At 46.6% G+C, this 17,660-nt stretch overlaps 1 protein-coding gene across 1 annotated transcript in view; it reads left to right on the top strand.

Annotated features, from left to right (window-relative positions):
• Positions 1–7,931, top strand: part of PTPLB (protein tyrosine phosphatase-like (proline instead of catalytic arginine), member b) — an 89,093-nt gene extending 81,162 nt beyond the window's left edge. The window contains exons 8-9 of the mRNA XM_010834410.1: positions 10–188; positions 4,907–7,931. Coding sequence (XP_010832712.1) covers positions 10–188; positions 4,907–4,989 — 262 coding nt within the window. The 3' untranslated portion in view covers positions 4,990–7,931. The remainder of the gene's footprint in view (positions 1–9; positions 189–4,906) is intronic.
• Positions 7,932–17,660: the final 9,729 nt, after the last annotated feature.

Genomic DNA, 17,660 nt, shown 5'->3' with positions numbered 1-17,660 from the left:
TTGTTTTAGGTACACACTCTTCATTGTGCTGTACCCAATGGGAGTGTCCGGAGAATTGCTCACAATATATGCCGCGTTGCCCTTTGTCAGACAGGCTGGCCTGTACTCCATCAGTTTACCTAACAAATACAATTTCTCCTTTGATTATTATGCATTCCTAATTCTGATAATGATCTCTTACATTCCACGTAAGTAGATATTTATGCATATATTTATTTATGTTTTAAAAATTGGCTCAACAATAGCTAGAGTTAAATGCCTTTGGTTGTTTTTACACCATAAATCTAATTTATCGGGGACGCTTTGGTTTTCATTGAAGCTGACTGCCAGAGAGTTTTCTCTGGTAGTAACTGAATAAAGATGAAGTCCTCTCAGCTGCTAAAATGCAGCCCTTAGTGTGTGTGTGTGACACAGTGAATGCCAGCATAGGTTAACTGCCTATTGGAGGAAAGGACTGAGTGGAAAGCAAAAAAAGAAACCATTAGAGACCTTACCTTGACTTTTTCAGTCTCTTAAAAGCTGCTTGTTATGGTATTTGAAAAACACTGTAGAGAGAGTTTTACACTTTCGCTATATCAAAATAAACATTACTTCACTTTTAAGGAATTGGTAGTTGACTAGAAACAAGTAAAATAAAAATAGATTGATTAATTTTTCTTTATTTCTTTTTTGGAAATAAACACTTAAAGTCATCTGAACAGGACGTAGCATTCTCTTCAGGATGGTTTCCGATTATTTTAATAGTCCTGCTGAAGGTTTAAATATATAGATACTCAAATCTGCCTACCAGCACATTAACAGAGAGAAAAGGCCACGTTTGAAGCTTCCCTGAAGTGAGTCTTGTTTGCTGAGGATGAAGAGTTGTTTACTCCTTTTCTCAAATTCTGATGTTCAGTTTCTATCCTATAATTGATTTCCACATATCCAAAAGTCCTGTTTTACCCAAGGCCAAGTAAACTGAATGCTTCTTCTCCCTTAGCTACTTCCGTTGGCATTATGACTCTGAATCTTATTTTAGGCTGTAAGATGCTATATTCTCCCCTAAACCTCAGGTTAAATTCAGACTGGAAGGTTGGATTTTTCTTCAGCCCACAGCATTAACTGAATGAATCATCCTAACAATCACAGGTGACAAGCTTGTGTCCCCTTGTGGAAAATTGCATTTCATACACTTTGAGGGAAAAAAACGACATCCCAGTTTCTTGTGAACATTTATCTTGGAGAGGTTCTTGGACGCACTTCTGCTTTGTGATTCCTTTTACATCCTTTAGTAGCAATCAAGTCCTCCTCTCTGTTGCTGGAACCAGGGTGGCTAAAGGCCATCTCTCTCCAAATGTAAAAGGTAGTTGATTTTCAAACAAAAGATAAATATGGAAGAGTGTAAAAATTTAAGTAGTAAGAATTAACTTAGAGCTTCTCACCTTTCCGATTGTGTTTCATTTCCAGTCTCTAGAGCAACAATTCCTAACTGCAGTTTTGCCACACCCAGGCTAACCAGTATTATCCTGATGAGCACCACAAGATGTATTTAAATTCAGCATAAGTCTTTAAATGGAGATAAATGCTGTGTTGGATAACTGGGAATGGGGCCAGGAGACTATCATGAAATCAAACCAGTAACGAAGTGCTGCCCCATTAATGGAAACCTGGGCCCTACCTCAGAGGTGCTGCCAGGTTTCCGGTCCGTTGCAGGTGGGGCTGTATTCCAGGAGCAGTTCTCCGGGAAGCTCAGGGCACTCTGCACCTCCTAGTCTCTTTTTGTGCCACGGGGGCCAAGCAGAGCGAAACTTTTGCCTCACCCTGCTGACCTCTCGGTAGAGAAGGGGCCTGGTCGAGCACAGGATGACAGGATTCCTGGAGGAAAACAAACCCAGTTCTGTGGGATTTTCCTTCGTGGCATTAGAAGAGAAGAGAGCACAGACCTAAGAGTCAGCTGTCTTAGAGCAGGGAAACTCCTCTCAGCCAGCGTCTGCTTTCCGTACCTCAGTCCTTCCCCCTTCTACTATTCTCAGCCTCTTTTTAATGAGAGAATTTGGCTTGGTTAAAGTCCATACTCTTTCATTTCTAAGGTAGCTTAACTCCTGTAGGACAAAAAAAGGATTCATTTCAAGGACAGAGATTAAAAGGTTCCCTTCAAATCCCTAACTCCCCACCCAGGCTCAAGATGGCAGCGCAGACCCTGTACTGCTGCAGATCACTCGTGTCTGCTGGCGCTCACTGTGCTTCTGGCCTGAGCCAGTGGCCCTGAATGTTTTTAGTAGTTTATTTTGTTAATACTGAGACCAGTTTGTACAGTTCATTCCAGCCAACTGCACGTTTCCAACTTTCCAAAACTTTGTATTTATAAGAAGAAAATGCAGTCAGGAGAGGTTGCTGTTGCCATGCAGCCTTCTTTACCAAATCTGGGTTCCCTTCCACAACTTAGGTTTCTTTCAATCCCCTCTCATGGGACGTGGGTGATGTACATGTCTTAGAAAGCAGCACCTCTTCGTTATGGCCCTGACCAGATGTTGCACTGTCGCACCTGCAGGCCATGTTGTGCGTGGCCTGTGAGCCGCAGCCCTGGGAGTTTTCTCATATTGGGGTGCTTTGGATTCCCTTTGGGGTGTTCCTCTCCTCTGCTGCAGCTGCAGTATGAGTATGGACAATATCTGTTTACATTACCTGCCCTCCCCCTTTTGCAAATTGGTGAAAGCTAGCTGCAGGGCTGGGGTTTAAAAAAGGCAGAGAGAAACGAGAAACAGTGATAGAGGGCCGGGTCACCAAGAAGCAGGGCACTGTCCACGTTGTCAGTAACCATAACCGCCCTCTGATTATTAGAGAAACAGAAGGAACTTGCCCCAAACAGAGTGTTTCCAGTTGCCCTCTGCCTTCAAGTCTTAAGAGCGCCCTTCTCCTTACAGGAAGGTGTGCCCAGTGACACCGCAGCCACCCACCCTACCCACCCTCCGGCACAACAGGACGGACACATGCGTAGCCGCCATCTCCATCCTACATGTCCTAAACTGTAAGAGCAGAGGCTAGAATTCTGAACAGCCTGTTGTCAGGTTGAGATTTTCAGCGTAGTTAAAAGCAGGCAACCATGCATCTGGAATTATTTCAGTCACTGTAGCTGGTGTGACCATGTGAGTAATTGAGATGGAGACAGTGTCCCCCAAGTTCTGGTCACCAGGGAGTCACTGCCAGAGGAACAGAGAATCTCTAGCCCAAGTACTCCCATTTTCCCCGTCTCCCCCACACATTTCTTTCTCCTGGGCACTGAGCAACTTCTGGAAGAATGTAACAAAATGAAAGAGCCATATCTGCTCCCCAGTCCTGACCAGGAGCCTCGTAGCTGGCAGGCCCTTGCATGAGGATGAAGGTATATTTAGGCATCTGGTTGCCACTAAAGGCCTATTGAATGGCTTTTGGATTGTTGTCCTACGTCAGACCCTGTGGGTCCATAGCCACACTTTATATGAGTGGCATAATCACAAATGCAGCCAGTGGAAAAGTCCTTAGCGTTCTTTGCTGCAAAGTTTCCCTTTACTAAAGTATATCTATAGAAATGTGACTAGCCTCACAGTTTTAAATGATTACAATTAGCATTCCTTATGGTTTAATTATATCCTTACTTCCAGTTTTTAGATTATAGAGCTTGTCAAGTTTTCTGGTGTTCATACCAAAATAGTTCTCTCACTGTTGAATTTTATGCACAAGCTGGGTCTTTTCTGTGAATAACTTCCTGCCTGCAAATAGTGAGTGGAGTGGATGGCAGCGCTGTTCAGCGCCAGGGCCTCCTCTGCAGTTTATCAAATCTGTGTGCACACACCCACTGATGTCTTGGTACTTTGGGAGGATCGTTTGACATTTGGCCAACTTGGAACCCATTTGGAAAGAAAGAAACTATCAGAGAAGAGTTGGCAGTAGTAGAAATCACCTCCCCCAAAACACAGGTTACTGTCTAAAATACAGAGAGTGGAGCCGTTGAGAAGGGAAGGTGGATGGTGTACGTCCAAGACCATCTCACTGGAATATTTTATGTGGTTTTTGAACCCCCAGTTTACAGTAACCTTGTGAAGGTCAGATAGCTTAAGCTGGCATCTCCCAACAGGGACACTGTAGGCCTTTGGGATGGGACAGCTCTTAGTCACGGAGGACTGTCACGTAGCGTGGATGTTGGCATTACTGGCCCCTTGCACTGAATGCCAGTAATATCCCCACTCCGTCCTCCCAGGCAGCACCACCGTGTTCAATCGAGAGCCAGTCCTTTTTAAAGTAACTTATGAAATGACCAAGAACAGAATCTCCAGTGCGTAAGGGTTTGCTTTTCACATCCAAACGTGGCTTAGTGGTGTTCAGATCAAACACCACTCCGCGGTCTTCCCAAAGAACAGCATTTCTCTGGAAGTACCTTTGGGACATCCTCCTGGGTGACAGAGCAGGGGGACAGGGAGGGTGAGACTGAGGGTCAGGAGCACGGAGCCTGGTCCTGACTGTCAGTGATTTGCTGTGAGACCGCAGGCAAATGCCCAGCCTCTCTGAGGCTTCCATTCCTCCTCTGTGAACAGGAATAGTAACTCTAGCACTAGAATTCACCCCTTGGTTGTTGGGAAATCAGAGAATAAGTGTGCAGATAGCATGAGCTTGTGTAAAGAGTATTATTTGGCAGCTCCGTGGCATCCTGATTGGTAATGCCAGTGGCAGTGGTATCTGACACTCCAGTCCACGTTACCTTCCCCCTCGGCTAAAGCAGGAAACGAAGTTTCTTTGTGTTTTTCTTCTTTCTCCAAGCCCGTCTTGTTACCATCCTTGGTTGCTGGGAGAGAAAGTGGTCGGAGTCAGAGAGGACCTCAAGTCCATGTGCTTTACGTAGAACCTGTGGTTTTAAATCATCTCCTTAACCAATTCTCTCTCTTCTTTGCAGTTTTTCCCCAGTTATACTTCCACATGATACACCAGAGAAGAAAGATCCTTTCTCATACTGAAGAACACAAGAAATTTGAATAGTTCCTTCTTCCTGCACATCCCCAGAAACAAACTTTCCAATGACAAAAAATGCTGCAGACTTTTTCAGTTCCCAATACGTTTCATAGAAAATAAGTAAGAACTATTTTTAAATACTAAAAAAATAAATAAATAAACCAAAATCCAGTGTCATGTGGGCCTGGGGTTTTCTAAAAAACAAAACAAAAAAACGAAAGCTGTTACATAAAACATCCTGGCCGGTCCATTTCAGCATGCTCTTTCAACCAGAAGTTCCCAATATTTATGATGGCGCTGGAAAGGGATTTGGCATTTTATATCCTCCTGTTTCCGTCACATGTCTGATAAATAAAAGATCTGTAACACTAAACACTTGAGCGTTACAGTCTGACCCATGAAGTTGCGCCCACTGAATGCCCAGCTTGGAGCAGGTACGTCTCAGTCTGCAGTGTGTTTAGCATCCCCTCTCTAAGCGCTTGACTGCATGCTGGAAGCCGTTTGTTCTCTGGCATGCTCTGAAGTTATGGCTGGGACCTTCCCCTCATATCTAGTGAATGAATTATACAATGTACATGTCTGTGAAACTTTGGGGTAGTGCCTATAATCAGAAAACAACTAGAACCGTTTTGTTTGTTTTCATTCGAGTCATTACTGCTTGCCACTACGAAATGTGCTTGAATTCAATAAGTATGTGTATATTGTAGAGAAGCTACCTTAACTGGGGCTCAACCTCAATCCTATTTTAACAAAACGGGACAGTTCTGAGGAAGGGAAAGCTCAGTAGCTAGTCAATGACAGGTACCTTTCACAGTACCATTCTCAGAACACCCTGAGTAAGGAGTTTGCCAGGAACTATTCTTGCTTAGGGACCTGAAGCCAGTCTAGTGCACAGAAGTAGAGAATCTGTTCTTGAAAGCACATGGAAGGTGTTACTCTAGAAATGGAGTTTGGAAGAACAATCAGGAATGGGTTTATGTACCCTTATTATTTTACTTTCACATTCTTATTCAGCTCTTCTGTTTGTATACTTTTCCTTATTATGGTGCTATGTAATTCCCACCAAGTTGTAAGTCCAGAGGCAGTGAAATGTTCCAGTTGGGCAGTCATGAACTAAAAGTAGTATCGTCCCCGCATTTTGGAGCAGCCAAGAAATACTTTGGACATATGGACATTGTCTAATTAACGTCTTGTCTACATACTATAATTGCTAAACTGTGCATTTAAGACTTTTCAAGAGTTGGATGAAAATGTAAAGCCCAAGTTTAGACATGCATTAGATTTTAAATATACAGTGTTCTTTACAGAAACATTTTCCCTTTTTTTTTTTTTAATTGGTTGATCTTTTAAAAGTCTAGCTTACTAGCTTACTGACTGGTTATCAACTAAAGTATAATTACGAATATTAGAAGGGTGTCATAATGGAAAACTTTTAAATGCTCATTTTAATAGAAGCTTGAAAATTAAGATGAAAATGAGAAGAAAATATGCAGCCTGAAATTTAATGCAAGCAGATGTATAATACATTATTTTTGAATTGATCATTAAAATTCTGCTTCTTAAAGGCAGCACTCTTGACTTGGGTGTGGTGAGATTAGAATCTATTCTTGTATTTGATAAACAAAACATGTGGGAAGATTATTTTTCATGCTTTTTTCTCTTATTTTTCCAAAATGTTTTTCTACCATAAAATATAATCAATTTGGGTTATATTAGCCTTATTACTTAAGTTGAGTAAGATTTTTTTCATTTGTGTTTGAAATAGTTATAGAAGATGGGATGAGAAATGCAAATTTTCCAGGACTGCTGGATTGGGAGTTTTATTCGGTCCTCTCTGTTATAATTTGTCACTATTTATGAAAAACAATCTGTCACAAATAGTGGTCATGCATCAAATTGAACTTTGACAGCAAGAACGCAGTGAACAACTCCCTTCTCAAAAAGGGTCTCAACCCCAGTGTGTGTTTTTGTCCGTCAACATTTAAAATGCTCATTGCAGATAAGTAAGGCATGCACTGTGTCCTTCAGTCACCTCTCTCAGTAACTGGTTTCTTTATCTCTAATGTGAATTCATTTCTCTTTGGAAGTGGTGGTGTTCGTTTATGGACTGAGAACATCTAACCCCACCGGATATCACATCTTCTTATAAGGTGTGGATGAGGAAGGTGGTATTTTGGTGGGTATTTTGTCAGACTTAACCACTTTCATTTCCGGGCAGAGTCAAAGGCATCATCTGCCCCCCTCCAACCCCTACCTGATTGGGTGTTTCAGTTCCCCCCCTTCGGGGACCACCTTCTGGCAGAGAATTCTTTGAGATACGCAGTAGTGCTGTATCGACACAAGCTGCTAATCTGCATCTTGCTGTGTTCTGTTTGCTAAGGTTGGGGTCATTCATTTAACACGTACTGACAGTTTTCAGAGGCTCCGTATAGAGTTAGTCATGGAATAAAGCACATCCACCTGTTGGAAACGTTTCTCTGGAGCAGACTTCCAACAGGAAGGGCTTAGAAGGTGTAGCTTTGAGGCATGTGAAGAGATTGTGCCCTCACTTCCACTTGTGTTTTTGGTTATTCATTTATAATAAAAGGTTGGCATCGATGTGGTACAACCTACAAATTAGTTTCAATTCTGAGTTTTGGATAAAGCATTGTAAGACAAAATCGGTACATACCGCTCCTTTGAAATTTGGGTAAAAAATTATACAACCATATATAAAGTCATTTTTATATTTTTTCTATGTTGTGAAAACCAAAACTGTAATTTTATAAGTCTTTGATTCACTAAAATTATATAATTTAAATGTATTTTTTGTATATTTAGAAATAAGGAGTTCAAAGACTATGCTTAACTTTCTATGCATGCATTTGGAAGCTGTTTTTACCTGATAATGTAGTAATAAGTTGTATTCATAAAATACTGATCTGTGTTGCATTTCAAAATAAACTAATGTGTGCTCTGCCTGGATTTGATATTTGACCAGTAGATCTGGTGATTTTTCACATTGAGTTGGCCTGAAAATGGTATTGTAGGATTATGGAAGTTTCAGTTCCATTATAGATTCTAGCTCGCTCTTAAAAGTTTTTAAATCGATTTCTGCTCTTCATAATGGTTCTACACTTAAAGGAAAAGCAGACAAATTATATTAAGAGATTTCAAAAAAATCATTCTTCCTAGCAGTCAGTCTTCAAGCTTACCTCGCTAGTCTCCAATCTGGCTGCAGAGGGACAAGACAGATTCATCATATAGGTGACCAGGAGAAATAAAAAATTAATCAGTAAAAGATGGAGGGCCCTTGTCTTACAGTGTGTATGTATGTGAGTTTTAATCTAATTTTTCTAATATAAGTTGAGAGAGGAAATACTGTTGCCCAGCAGTGTTCACCTTATAAAACAAGTACTCAGTCAAGCGGTCCAGTACCTCCTCCTAAAAACACCTCCAAGCACAGAGCAATCCTAGAAACTGCTTTAACACACAGTGACAGGCGGGGAGAAAGACTGAGAGGATACTCAGCTCGGCTTCTCCAGCCCGCGAGTTCTAGACCCCGGATTTCCTCACCTCAAGCGTGCTAGTGTGTCCATGTGCCAGTCCCTTTCTAGGTATTTCTCTAGGTGGTCTCAGGATGCCTCAGCAGGGGCATGAGCCCACCTGAGTCACCCTTGTCCAGGACTGTGGAAAAATGTTCCAAAGAGGAGCATATTTTTTCTGAATGCTATCTGGTCACAGTTAGAAATTACCAGCATAGTGGTTAGAACAGCCTCTCTCCTCATACAGAGTTAATCTACTTCGGAGATAGGCACATTTATGAAAAGAAAATTATTTCAGCTGAAACTGAGGAACAGATGGTAAAGTTAATAGTAGAGGCTATCCAGAAAATACAACCTTTCCATCTTAGAGTGGCAATGGGAAACCAGCCAGGTCTTTGTAATTTGTCATTGTCATATTTTATGGCAATTATGTGTACTATGTTAACATAAGCTCCAGCCTTAGGAATTACCATTGGTATAATTTAGACCCACTGTTACACACGCAGTATTCCGAAAATACCTCTGTGTTGTTCTGTTGCCTTTAACAAGAATGAAGAAACTAGCTTTGCAATTCCTTATATTTTTTTATCCCAGCATTACAAATAGACTGGTTCGTTGTTATACAGTTTAGTGGTGAAGAAACTGTTCTAAACATCTATTACCAAAAATAGCTATACCTATTAACATTCCCCTGCCTGCAACTAGGAACCAGAGTTGGAAGAGAGCTGTGTGGGTTTTTTTGACCTACACTTTGATTTAAACATGTGAGAAGCTAATCTGGGTTGGTTTTTTTTTTTTCAAATTTAGAGAAATACCCCTTACTGTTACAGGGTAAGATCTCATTACCAAAAATAATCTTTTTTCCCCCCACAAAAAAGGCAGTTCACCCTGAGTCACTTGATAAGCAAAAATAAAATATGTGAGAGGCAGTGTACTTTAAGCACCTAATACCCGTTTCATAAATCTGTTTATGTTTGGAAATTGTGTTTTCTGTTCGCTAATTCCAGAACATGGACTTATTACCATGGCAGCGCTTCCACATCTATCTATGACCATGAATGCAATCCAGATGCTTTTTCATGCTGGACTTAGTAAAGCCCTAAGGCCATTTCCGCCTCCGTGTTGTCGTAGCTAGGTGGCCCCACTGGGGGGCAGCACCTCACAAGCGATTGGGGGTCTGGGGAATCCAAGGCGTTTGGAACACAGCTTTGACCCAAGGGCAGAAAGGCACACTAATAAAGGTCAGTCACAGACTTCTACTGTCCATATAAAGTAAAGGCAGCCTCTTGTTCTGGAGGGGTACAGGAAATAACACTTTTTTAGAGCAAAAAACCCCAGTTTGGATTTGAGCTCTGAGGCTCCAGCTGTTCTCTTCCTGCGGAGACCTCCCTGGCTGGGACTGCGCAGGCTGCCTGGTTTTGAAATGAGAGATATTGGAGCTGGTCATAAAGCAGGTGTTAGTGCTCCTGCTTAATGGAGAGCCTGCTTGTTAATCTCTGAAACATTCAGGGAGGTCAGTTCCCGCTCTTCTTCTGTCCCTGGATATTTTTGGAGGGTGGCCTGGGCCATGAGAAAATATCAGGCCACCTTATAAGGCCGCGTCTGGCCCCGAGAATGCTTGTCTGCGGCATGTCCAGTACACTCTGTGGGTGTGAGTTGACTCTTGGACTGTGAGTTTTCTCACAGATTTAAAATACTTCTATTCATGCCAGGGATTATTCTCACTCTTTAACAGGCTTAAAGTCTTCCTCAAGAGCTGTTCAAATGACACCAATTTTGGCCATACCCAATAGATCACCCACGGCATATGTAATCCCTCACAGCCACACTAGTGCCAGGGCAGATAGTCTCCTGCAGGTGGTTTATTTATTTTGCTAGTGTATGTCAAAGTGGAATCCACAGAATATTAGTTCTGGGGGCAATGGGAGCACAAGTATATTAGGGAGTGGGGCGAAGGAGTCTGTGGTTTAAAAAGTTGAAATGAAGAGTTTTCTGTCCTGCTGGACTTTGTATCTTTTCGCATGTGAATACAGTTTGTGAGTCTCCAAGGAAGGGGGAGCTGATACAGGGCCAAAGCCACTTTCAACCTTATCCTTGAAGCATCTTCAGGGCTAAAGCTCCTTGAACACCGTGAAAAATACTAATCTGTTGGCAGCTTTCCCCATCAGAGAACGTTAATGCATCCTGAGGGGAAAAAAAACAAAAGAGGGCTTAGCCTGGGATCTGGGAAGATTTTCCTTGGTTTTTTGTCTGTTTGTTTGTTTTTTAAAAAACAACCATCCCAAATAGGTAAGTGAATTACACGTTAGATTGAGAACCCAGATGTCAGCAGCCCTGGATGGAGTCTGCCATCCGCTCGTTTCTGCTCCTCTAAAGGGAGCTTCCCAGTGGATGAGAGCTTGTCTGAGAAGACCCAGATGGAACTGCAGCTCCAGATTGGGTCAGTCCAACTCCCACTCCCCCTGTGCCCACACCCCAAGTTTATTAAGCTCCTGCTGTCAGAGCCCTTTACTCAGGCTTGTGTCCTTGAAGCTCCTGGTGTCTTCCTGACTTTACCGTCAATCCTGAATACCCCCAGGTGCTGGCTATTTTGTCCTGGTGTGCCCTGTTACGTGACAAGGCCCCAGAGTTCCTTTTGCTCTGGGCCCTTGTCAGTTGGCATCCTCCCCATGTCAGCTCACCGTGTTCATAGATCCTTAAAGCCAGGGAAGACATCAGTCTCTGCGCAGAAGAAACTGGGGACCTGAGAGGGCATGTGACTTTTCCAGGGCCACACAGTGAGACAGCTGGGACCAGCTCTCTGCCCCACCCACACAAGGGCAGCTCCAGGGCTGTGCCCTGCCCTCTGCTGCCCACACCCATCATGGCTTTGCTGGAGCTCCTAACCCTCTCTAGTTCCCCATCTCCCTATTCCCCAGTCTCTCATGCCCATGACCCCTCAACCTTCCCGACCTTCTGCCAGACTCCACTGTTTGACCACTGTAATCAGGAACCCCCATGCCCCCTGCCCTCCCATCACACCCTCTTGGCAAAACCCCAAGCTCGGGCCTTCTCCCCTTGCCCATGCCTCACCCTGGGGGCTGCCTGCCTGGCACTGCCCAGGATTCTCTTAAACTCCATCCTCCTTAGACCTCTGACTCACTCCCAGTCCCAGATTGCACCCCCAGTTTGACAGAAACCTGCAATCAGGTAGCAATTGCTTCGGCTTTCTATTACCACACCTAGAGACTTACCTATATGGAGCATACCCTTTGCTTTACCTCCTGTTAGAATGGATGGGGCAACCCTCTGTCCAAAGTTAATCCCTTCCTTGTACTCTAGATGTTTCCACCCGCTACGCTTCGGGCCCTCACTGCAGCCGTCCCATCCTCTCTGTACTTTGTCTCGGCCATCTCCTCCCATAGAGTTTCTCCCCATCTTGGCTCTGACCCTGGGCCTCCTCCCTCTCTCCTCCTGTTCTCTGGGAGAGGCCCTGCCAGTGCTCCTCTAGTCTTTTCACCTCCCACTCTTCCCATCTCTCCCACCACTCCTCCTGCTGGCGCAGCTCTCTTCCAGGTCACTAGTGACCTCCTTGTTGTGAAATCCAGTGTAGACTCTGTGGCCTTTGTCTTAGGGTTGAAATTGGGGTACTACTGGCTGAATGTTAGAAATAATGGTATGGCTTTGGAGTCGTACCAGTGGGGGCCCAGTAGCACTCCATCCTCATTTTCCCTCCCTGCTCCTTGCGTCTCTAATGAAGGTGTAGGCAAAAGAAAGGAGGGAGAACCAGCCAACAAAATGTGTAGTGGTTAACTGAGTCAAGCCCCAGGAGAGCATCCTGGGAAGCTCCTCACAGAACACTCATGATTTCTAAACTAGTAAGAGGTAGTGGTTCAGACTAAAAGGCAATTGTGAGGCCTGCTCAGCTTACCTCACCATATTCTTGTTCATCCCAGATCTTAGAGCCTACCACTGTGATAGGGAGAAAGGCTGACCCAACACATCACCAGTTCCAGGGAAGGGAGGTTCAAAGATGGTGTGCATGTGCCACCATGCTTGGCACCAGGCTGGCCTGGGCTGGGAAGGACAAGTAAGCATCCAGGCAGAAAAAGCAGATCCGGCTTTGCTTACCACTTCATGGTGAGAAGAGCCAGAAGAGAGCCCCTCACCCCTGAACACCAACCTCTTAATGCCCATTGACTCCACTGCCTCTCACGAGCAGATTCTCCATCAGAATCTTGAACCTGAGCACGAAGATTAGCATTCTTCTTCCTTGGGAAGGAGCCAAGACATGCTGGGAGAATGAAGAGGGACCTTGGATTCCCTCCCGGGAAGCCAATGTCGTTCTTGAAATGATCTTTGCTCTGGACAGCCTGTTCTGGTTTCCTCCTTCCTCCTTGACAAAATTTGCTCAAGTCTCACTCAAAAGTTGAGTGTATTAAGAATCACTCAGGGTGCTGGACAAAATCAGATTTCTGGCTCCCTCAGACCTACTGAATCTGAATCTCTAGAGACAGAGACTAGGAGTGTATTTTTATCCAAGTCATGGGGGGATTCCAGTCCAGAGGCTTACTTGGAAGAACATGCCTTGGGGGTCCTTGCCTTTGGGGTCCTCACCCTGAGAGTTCTATTCTAACTCCTCTTCTCGCTTCAAACCCAAGTTCTCCGACCAGGTTCCCAGCCTCTGGACCAGATTTGGCTCTTGAATGTGATCTGTTTGACCCGTAGTACTTGTTGCAACTGAATCAGAAGATGAGGCAGCAAAAGTTCACCTTCCCATATACTGGGCATCGGTGAGAACCAGAAGGGCTGCCCCTTGGATCAGGTACTTGGAAGGGATCAGGCTCAGGCCCCAGTGCCCCCGCCCCTGCCCAGCCAGGCCCCCTGGCATCTGATACAGGAACTGGAGAGGAGGAGCAGGGCTGCCTGGGCTTCAAGCTTCCTCTCTGTACTGAGGACTGCAGCCTCCAACTTAGGCCTGCCTCCATTCTAGAGCGCCACCAGACACCTTTCCTTGGGCATCTCAAAGGCACCCAGAGCTCAGCCTATCCAAAACGAAACTCCCCTCCTCCCCCAGCCACACACCTCTTCCTGCTCCCCCCTTCCTAGTCTTTCCCATCTCACTAGATGGCACCCCAGCCACCTGCTGGTCAAGCCAAGAACCTGGGAGTCATCTCCCTCCTTGTGCTCCGTCACTAGCCCTCACTTAGCTTTCAATCAGTTGCTAAATCCTACTGTTTCTATCTCCTGAGGATCAGTTGAACACATCAACTTCCTTCCTGCACCGCCTCTTCTCTTATCCGAGCCACCGCCGTCTCAGCTGGACAGCAGCAGTAACCTCCCAGCCAGCTCCTGGCTTCCACGCCAGGCTCCCCTCAAATCCATTCTTAATACAGCAGCCGAAGTCTCCTTTTAAAACGCAGGTATTATCATGTCAGTCTCTGTTTCAGCCTTCGGTCCCTCCCTGTCATTCTTGGTATGAATCCAGACCCCTGAACATGACCCAGTGACTTTCTGAGACTGTTGTCCGCTCCTCCTCTGTCCTTCTGCACCCCACATTCGTGAAGGCCTATCAGGCCCTCAGGGCACCTGGCTCTCACCTCCTGCCCTTTGTACCCACATTCCCTCTGCTAAGACTCTCCCTCTCCTCCCGGGAACTCCTCACTGTCCTTCAGGAGTGTCTGCGGCGTGGCCACCGGGAAGTGCCTGCCCGAGGTCCTAGGACCGGCCCTGGTGCACCTCCTGGTGCTACCACAGTGGAGCAGGGGGGGCGGGGGGAGCAGGGCAGAAAAATCAGGAGACTGGCAAGATGAGAATTTCAGGTAACAGTGAAGTATGCCTCACAAAACAGTGTCACTCGTGAAGACCTGTGACTGCCCACATTGCCCTCCAGGTTCCCACTGCCATCTTCCCTCACCTGTTCGCCTGCTGAGACTACAGACTCCACAAGGCGGGGACTCCCCGGCTTGTACACCACTGTATTTCTCAGTGCCCAGCCTCACACTAGGGTTTGGGGGATTGGCAGGAAACATAAGTGATTAAACAGGGCATTTCAGATACCAGTAAATTCTTTAGAGAAACAGGAAGGCCATGTGTTTGAAGGGGCCTAGGCCTCTGAGCAGTGGCAGAGGCAGGACTGGATTCAGACCCACAGACCCTGAAGCCCACAGCCGTTTCCGACCACCACCTTGCCTTCTTGCTCCCCAGAACACAGGGGCCTTGGTGGGGGCAGGAGGTGTCTCACCCAGAAAACCTCTCAAAGGGCACAGCTGCTGGCTCCTTAGAGACTTTCAGCCTTCCTGGCACCTTGAGGTCCCCTGGAAACCCCTTGGACTGGATCCCTCAAGAAGCCTAGTGGGAGGTTGAAATCCAGGAAGGGGTCTCACCCCCCAGGTTACAGCCTGCAGCACCCTGTCTGACACATCTGGTCTGAGCCCTGGGGTCTAAACTTAATACCGCACCCCCCCAGCCCCTCCCCACCCAGACTCAGCCTTTTCTTTAGTCACTTCTCCAGCAAAGCTGTTGACAGCTAAGAGTCTGGTTACAAAGGATTCTCGCAGGCCTGCTGGTTTCTTATCTGCAGCAGAGGCCAGAGCTCCTCCCCAGAGCTGGACTGGGCCTGGCCCACCGTGTCCGCATGCCATGGGCATCTCTGTCCACAGCCTAAAGTCTACATCTCCTTGCTTATCTCCCCAGCCTTAGGATAGCTGACCAGGTTGAAAGCTCCAGGCACTGATCACAGCCTGCCAAAGGCTTGGGGCTGCTTCAGTTCATACCCAAAGTCAGAAGATGAACCTCCCCACCTGCTCCGTGGAGAGCTGTCACCGAACACCACCCACCTCATACCTTCCCAAACCTCCTGCCCACGTCGCACATGAGGGAACTGTGACCTGTCAGAAGCGGGAGGGGCCTCAGACTAGCATCGTCACCTCAAGGCTCCACTTGTCCCAAGTTGGAAACTGGTTCCAAGGAGAGAAGGGGACACAGGTGGTCAGTGGCAGAACTGGAACCCGTGTTCCCAGCCTGCAGCACGGCCCTGCAGGCCACTTCCGGGTGTGCAGTGATGGCATTTCATGCTCCTTCCAGGGACTTGAAGTCCCTATCCACGGAGGCAGAGCCTCAGCTCCCAACACTGTATCAGGTGTAGACTTACAAGGAGATTGGAGAACTGGGGGAGATCGACCCTCCCAGGCTCTGGAAAGGATGTCACAGACACTGCCCATAACTGGAAGCCTGAAGGGCACAACGGGGGAAGGGGGGTGGTCTGTGGTGGTGGTCTGTGCCAGGCAGACCTGTGAAGGCTGAAGGCAACAGGAGGAGGAATCTGCCTTGGGGTTAGAGGGGGTCTCATCTGGCCACAGAAGCCCCCTGGTTGTACAGGCCCAAGAGGGTACCCCAGAGTTTCCATAGGTATTTACCCAAGAATGAAAGTTGGTGGCACCTTCTGCAAGTCCCAGCTCCCAGCATCAGCCCCTCTTCCCCCTGCTGGAGAAGCAGAGCCCGGGATGCAACCTGCAAATGCTAGATCCGAGGCTCGCCCAGCCTCCTGTCAGGAATCTCAATTCAGAGCCAGGCAAGTTGCCTTGCCTGGTATATTTAGAAAAGTCAGGCTCCGGTTGCTCCTTGTTCCCTTACAAAGTGTGAACTGCACCCATCACATGGAAATGTGATTCACTTCTCAGCAGCCAGGCAGAGCAGCTTCCCACCGCCTCCAAGCAACCCTCCCTCTCTGCCCCTCTCAGCCCTCTGGCACCCGCGGTTTCGTGTACTCTGCACGGAGCCCAGGGCCCTGGGAGTGCTGTAGCCACACAGAAGATGTACAAGGTACCTCCAGGGTCAAAGGCAACGTACCTCTCTTGTATCTTTTTGGCAATGCATCGGTCTGACTCAGTCTGGTTCCTTTCTAGAAATCTGTGTGCTTCTTTCTCACAGCCCTCAATTCTCAATCCCCCCAGGGCACACTGCTCCTCCCGCAGCTGTAAGCCCTGGGGACGCTCACAGTTTGATGGTGAGACCCTCATGGAAATAAGTGCAGTAAAGCTGAGGTTGCATCCTGGCAATCTATGAGCTGAACTTTTTTTTTTTAATTTTTCCTTTTTCTAAAATGATATTCTAAACTGTTTTGGTTACTAACATCTTTAAATAAAGAGTGTTGACATTAAAAAAGTTGATTTCCTGCTTCTCTTAAAAATAAAAGACCTGGTGTTTTCTGGCCTAGCCCTGCAGGGCTCATGTGGTTACACGTGATCCCTCTTCGGACAGGAGGGTTCTCTGGGCCACCCTGCCAGGCCACGTGTTCGTTTGTGTTTCAGACAGGTAGCCCCACACATCTAGGGTCTCCTACTCTAGCAGGCCTACACCTGGAGGTACCTGTGTACAGCAGATATAAGGCAGGTGTATACCCCCTGCCAAAGAGACACAAAAGAGATGTAATTTTTCCCTCTCTTCCTCTAATTTCTCATTCTCACAATCCTCAATCTCCTGAATTTATCTCCTTTTTCTCCCCACCCCTCTGCAGTGCCCTATATTATTGGTTTGTGTGGTTCTATTTTCGCCCCGCACCAACCTCCCCAATCCCTGCCTGATTCCTTAGAGAGAACGCATCGTGGAGCTTCAGGGTCAGGCCTGAGCCTGATTCCTGCTCCACTTTCTGCCCTCACCATTTCCCTGAGTGTCTTTGGCATACAAGATGGGGATGAAATAATACCTAGTTTGTGGGGTTGCTGGGAGGATTAAATGAGTCATCGCCCTGCACATTAAATGACTGACGGGGCTTGAGTGTGCTTCAGTGGAGGGCAGAGCAGAGGCTGTGGGAACCTCAGCCACTTCCCCACCTCGTGGTCCTAGGAAGGAAGGAGTCCAAGTGCCTGGCTGCTCCCCAGGGGTGCCAGTGCCTCTGGTCCCCAAGGAAAGAGCTCCCCTAAATGATGAGTCTCATCTGGTTGGAGGACATTGGAGGACACTGCTCAGGCCCAGGCTGGGCTGTATGCCAAGAAGCCAGTCCAGCAGGACAAGCCAGGGACTCAACCACGGTTCCCCTCCTTCCCCAAATGACCAGCTCCGGTGCCTGCCCAGGGCTGTAGGCACATCCACCTGGGGTCTTGACACTGGAGCCCAATCACAGACTGAAGAAACCATCAGCAGAGGCCTGACCAAGGCCAGGGTGAAGGTAAACACCTCTCCCCAATCTGGGAG

This window comes from Bison bison, unplaced genomic scaffold (genome assembly GCF_000754665.1).
Source record: "Bison bison bison isolate TAMUID 2011002044 unplaced genomic scaffold, Bison_UMD1.0 scf7180017864032, whole genome shotgun sequence".
Lineage (NCBI taxonomy): Eukaryota > Metazoa > Chordata > Mammalia > Artiodactyla > Bovidae > Bison > Bison bison.
Note: the sequence above shows the minus strand (reverse complement) of the source record. Positions and strands in the feature narration are given on the sequence as shown.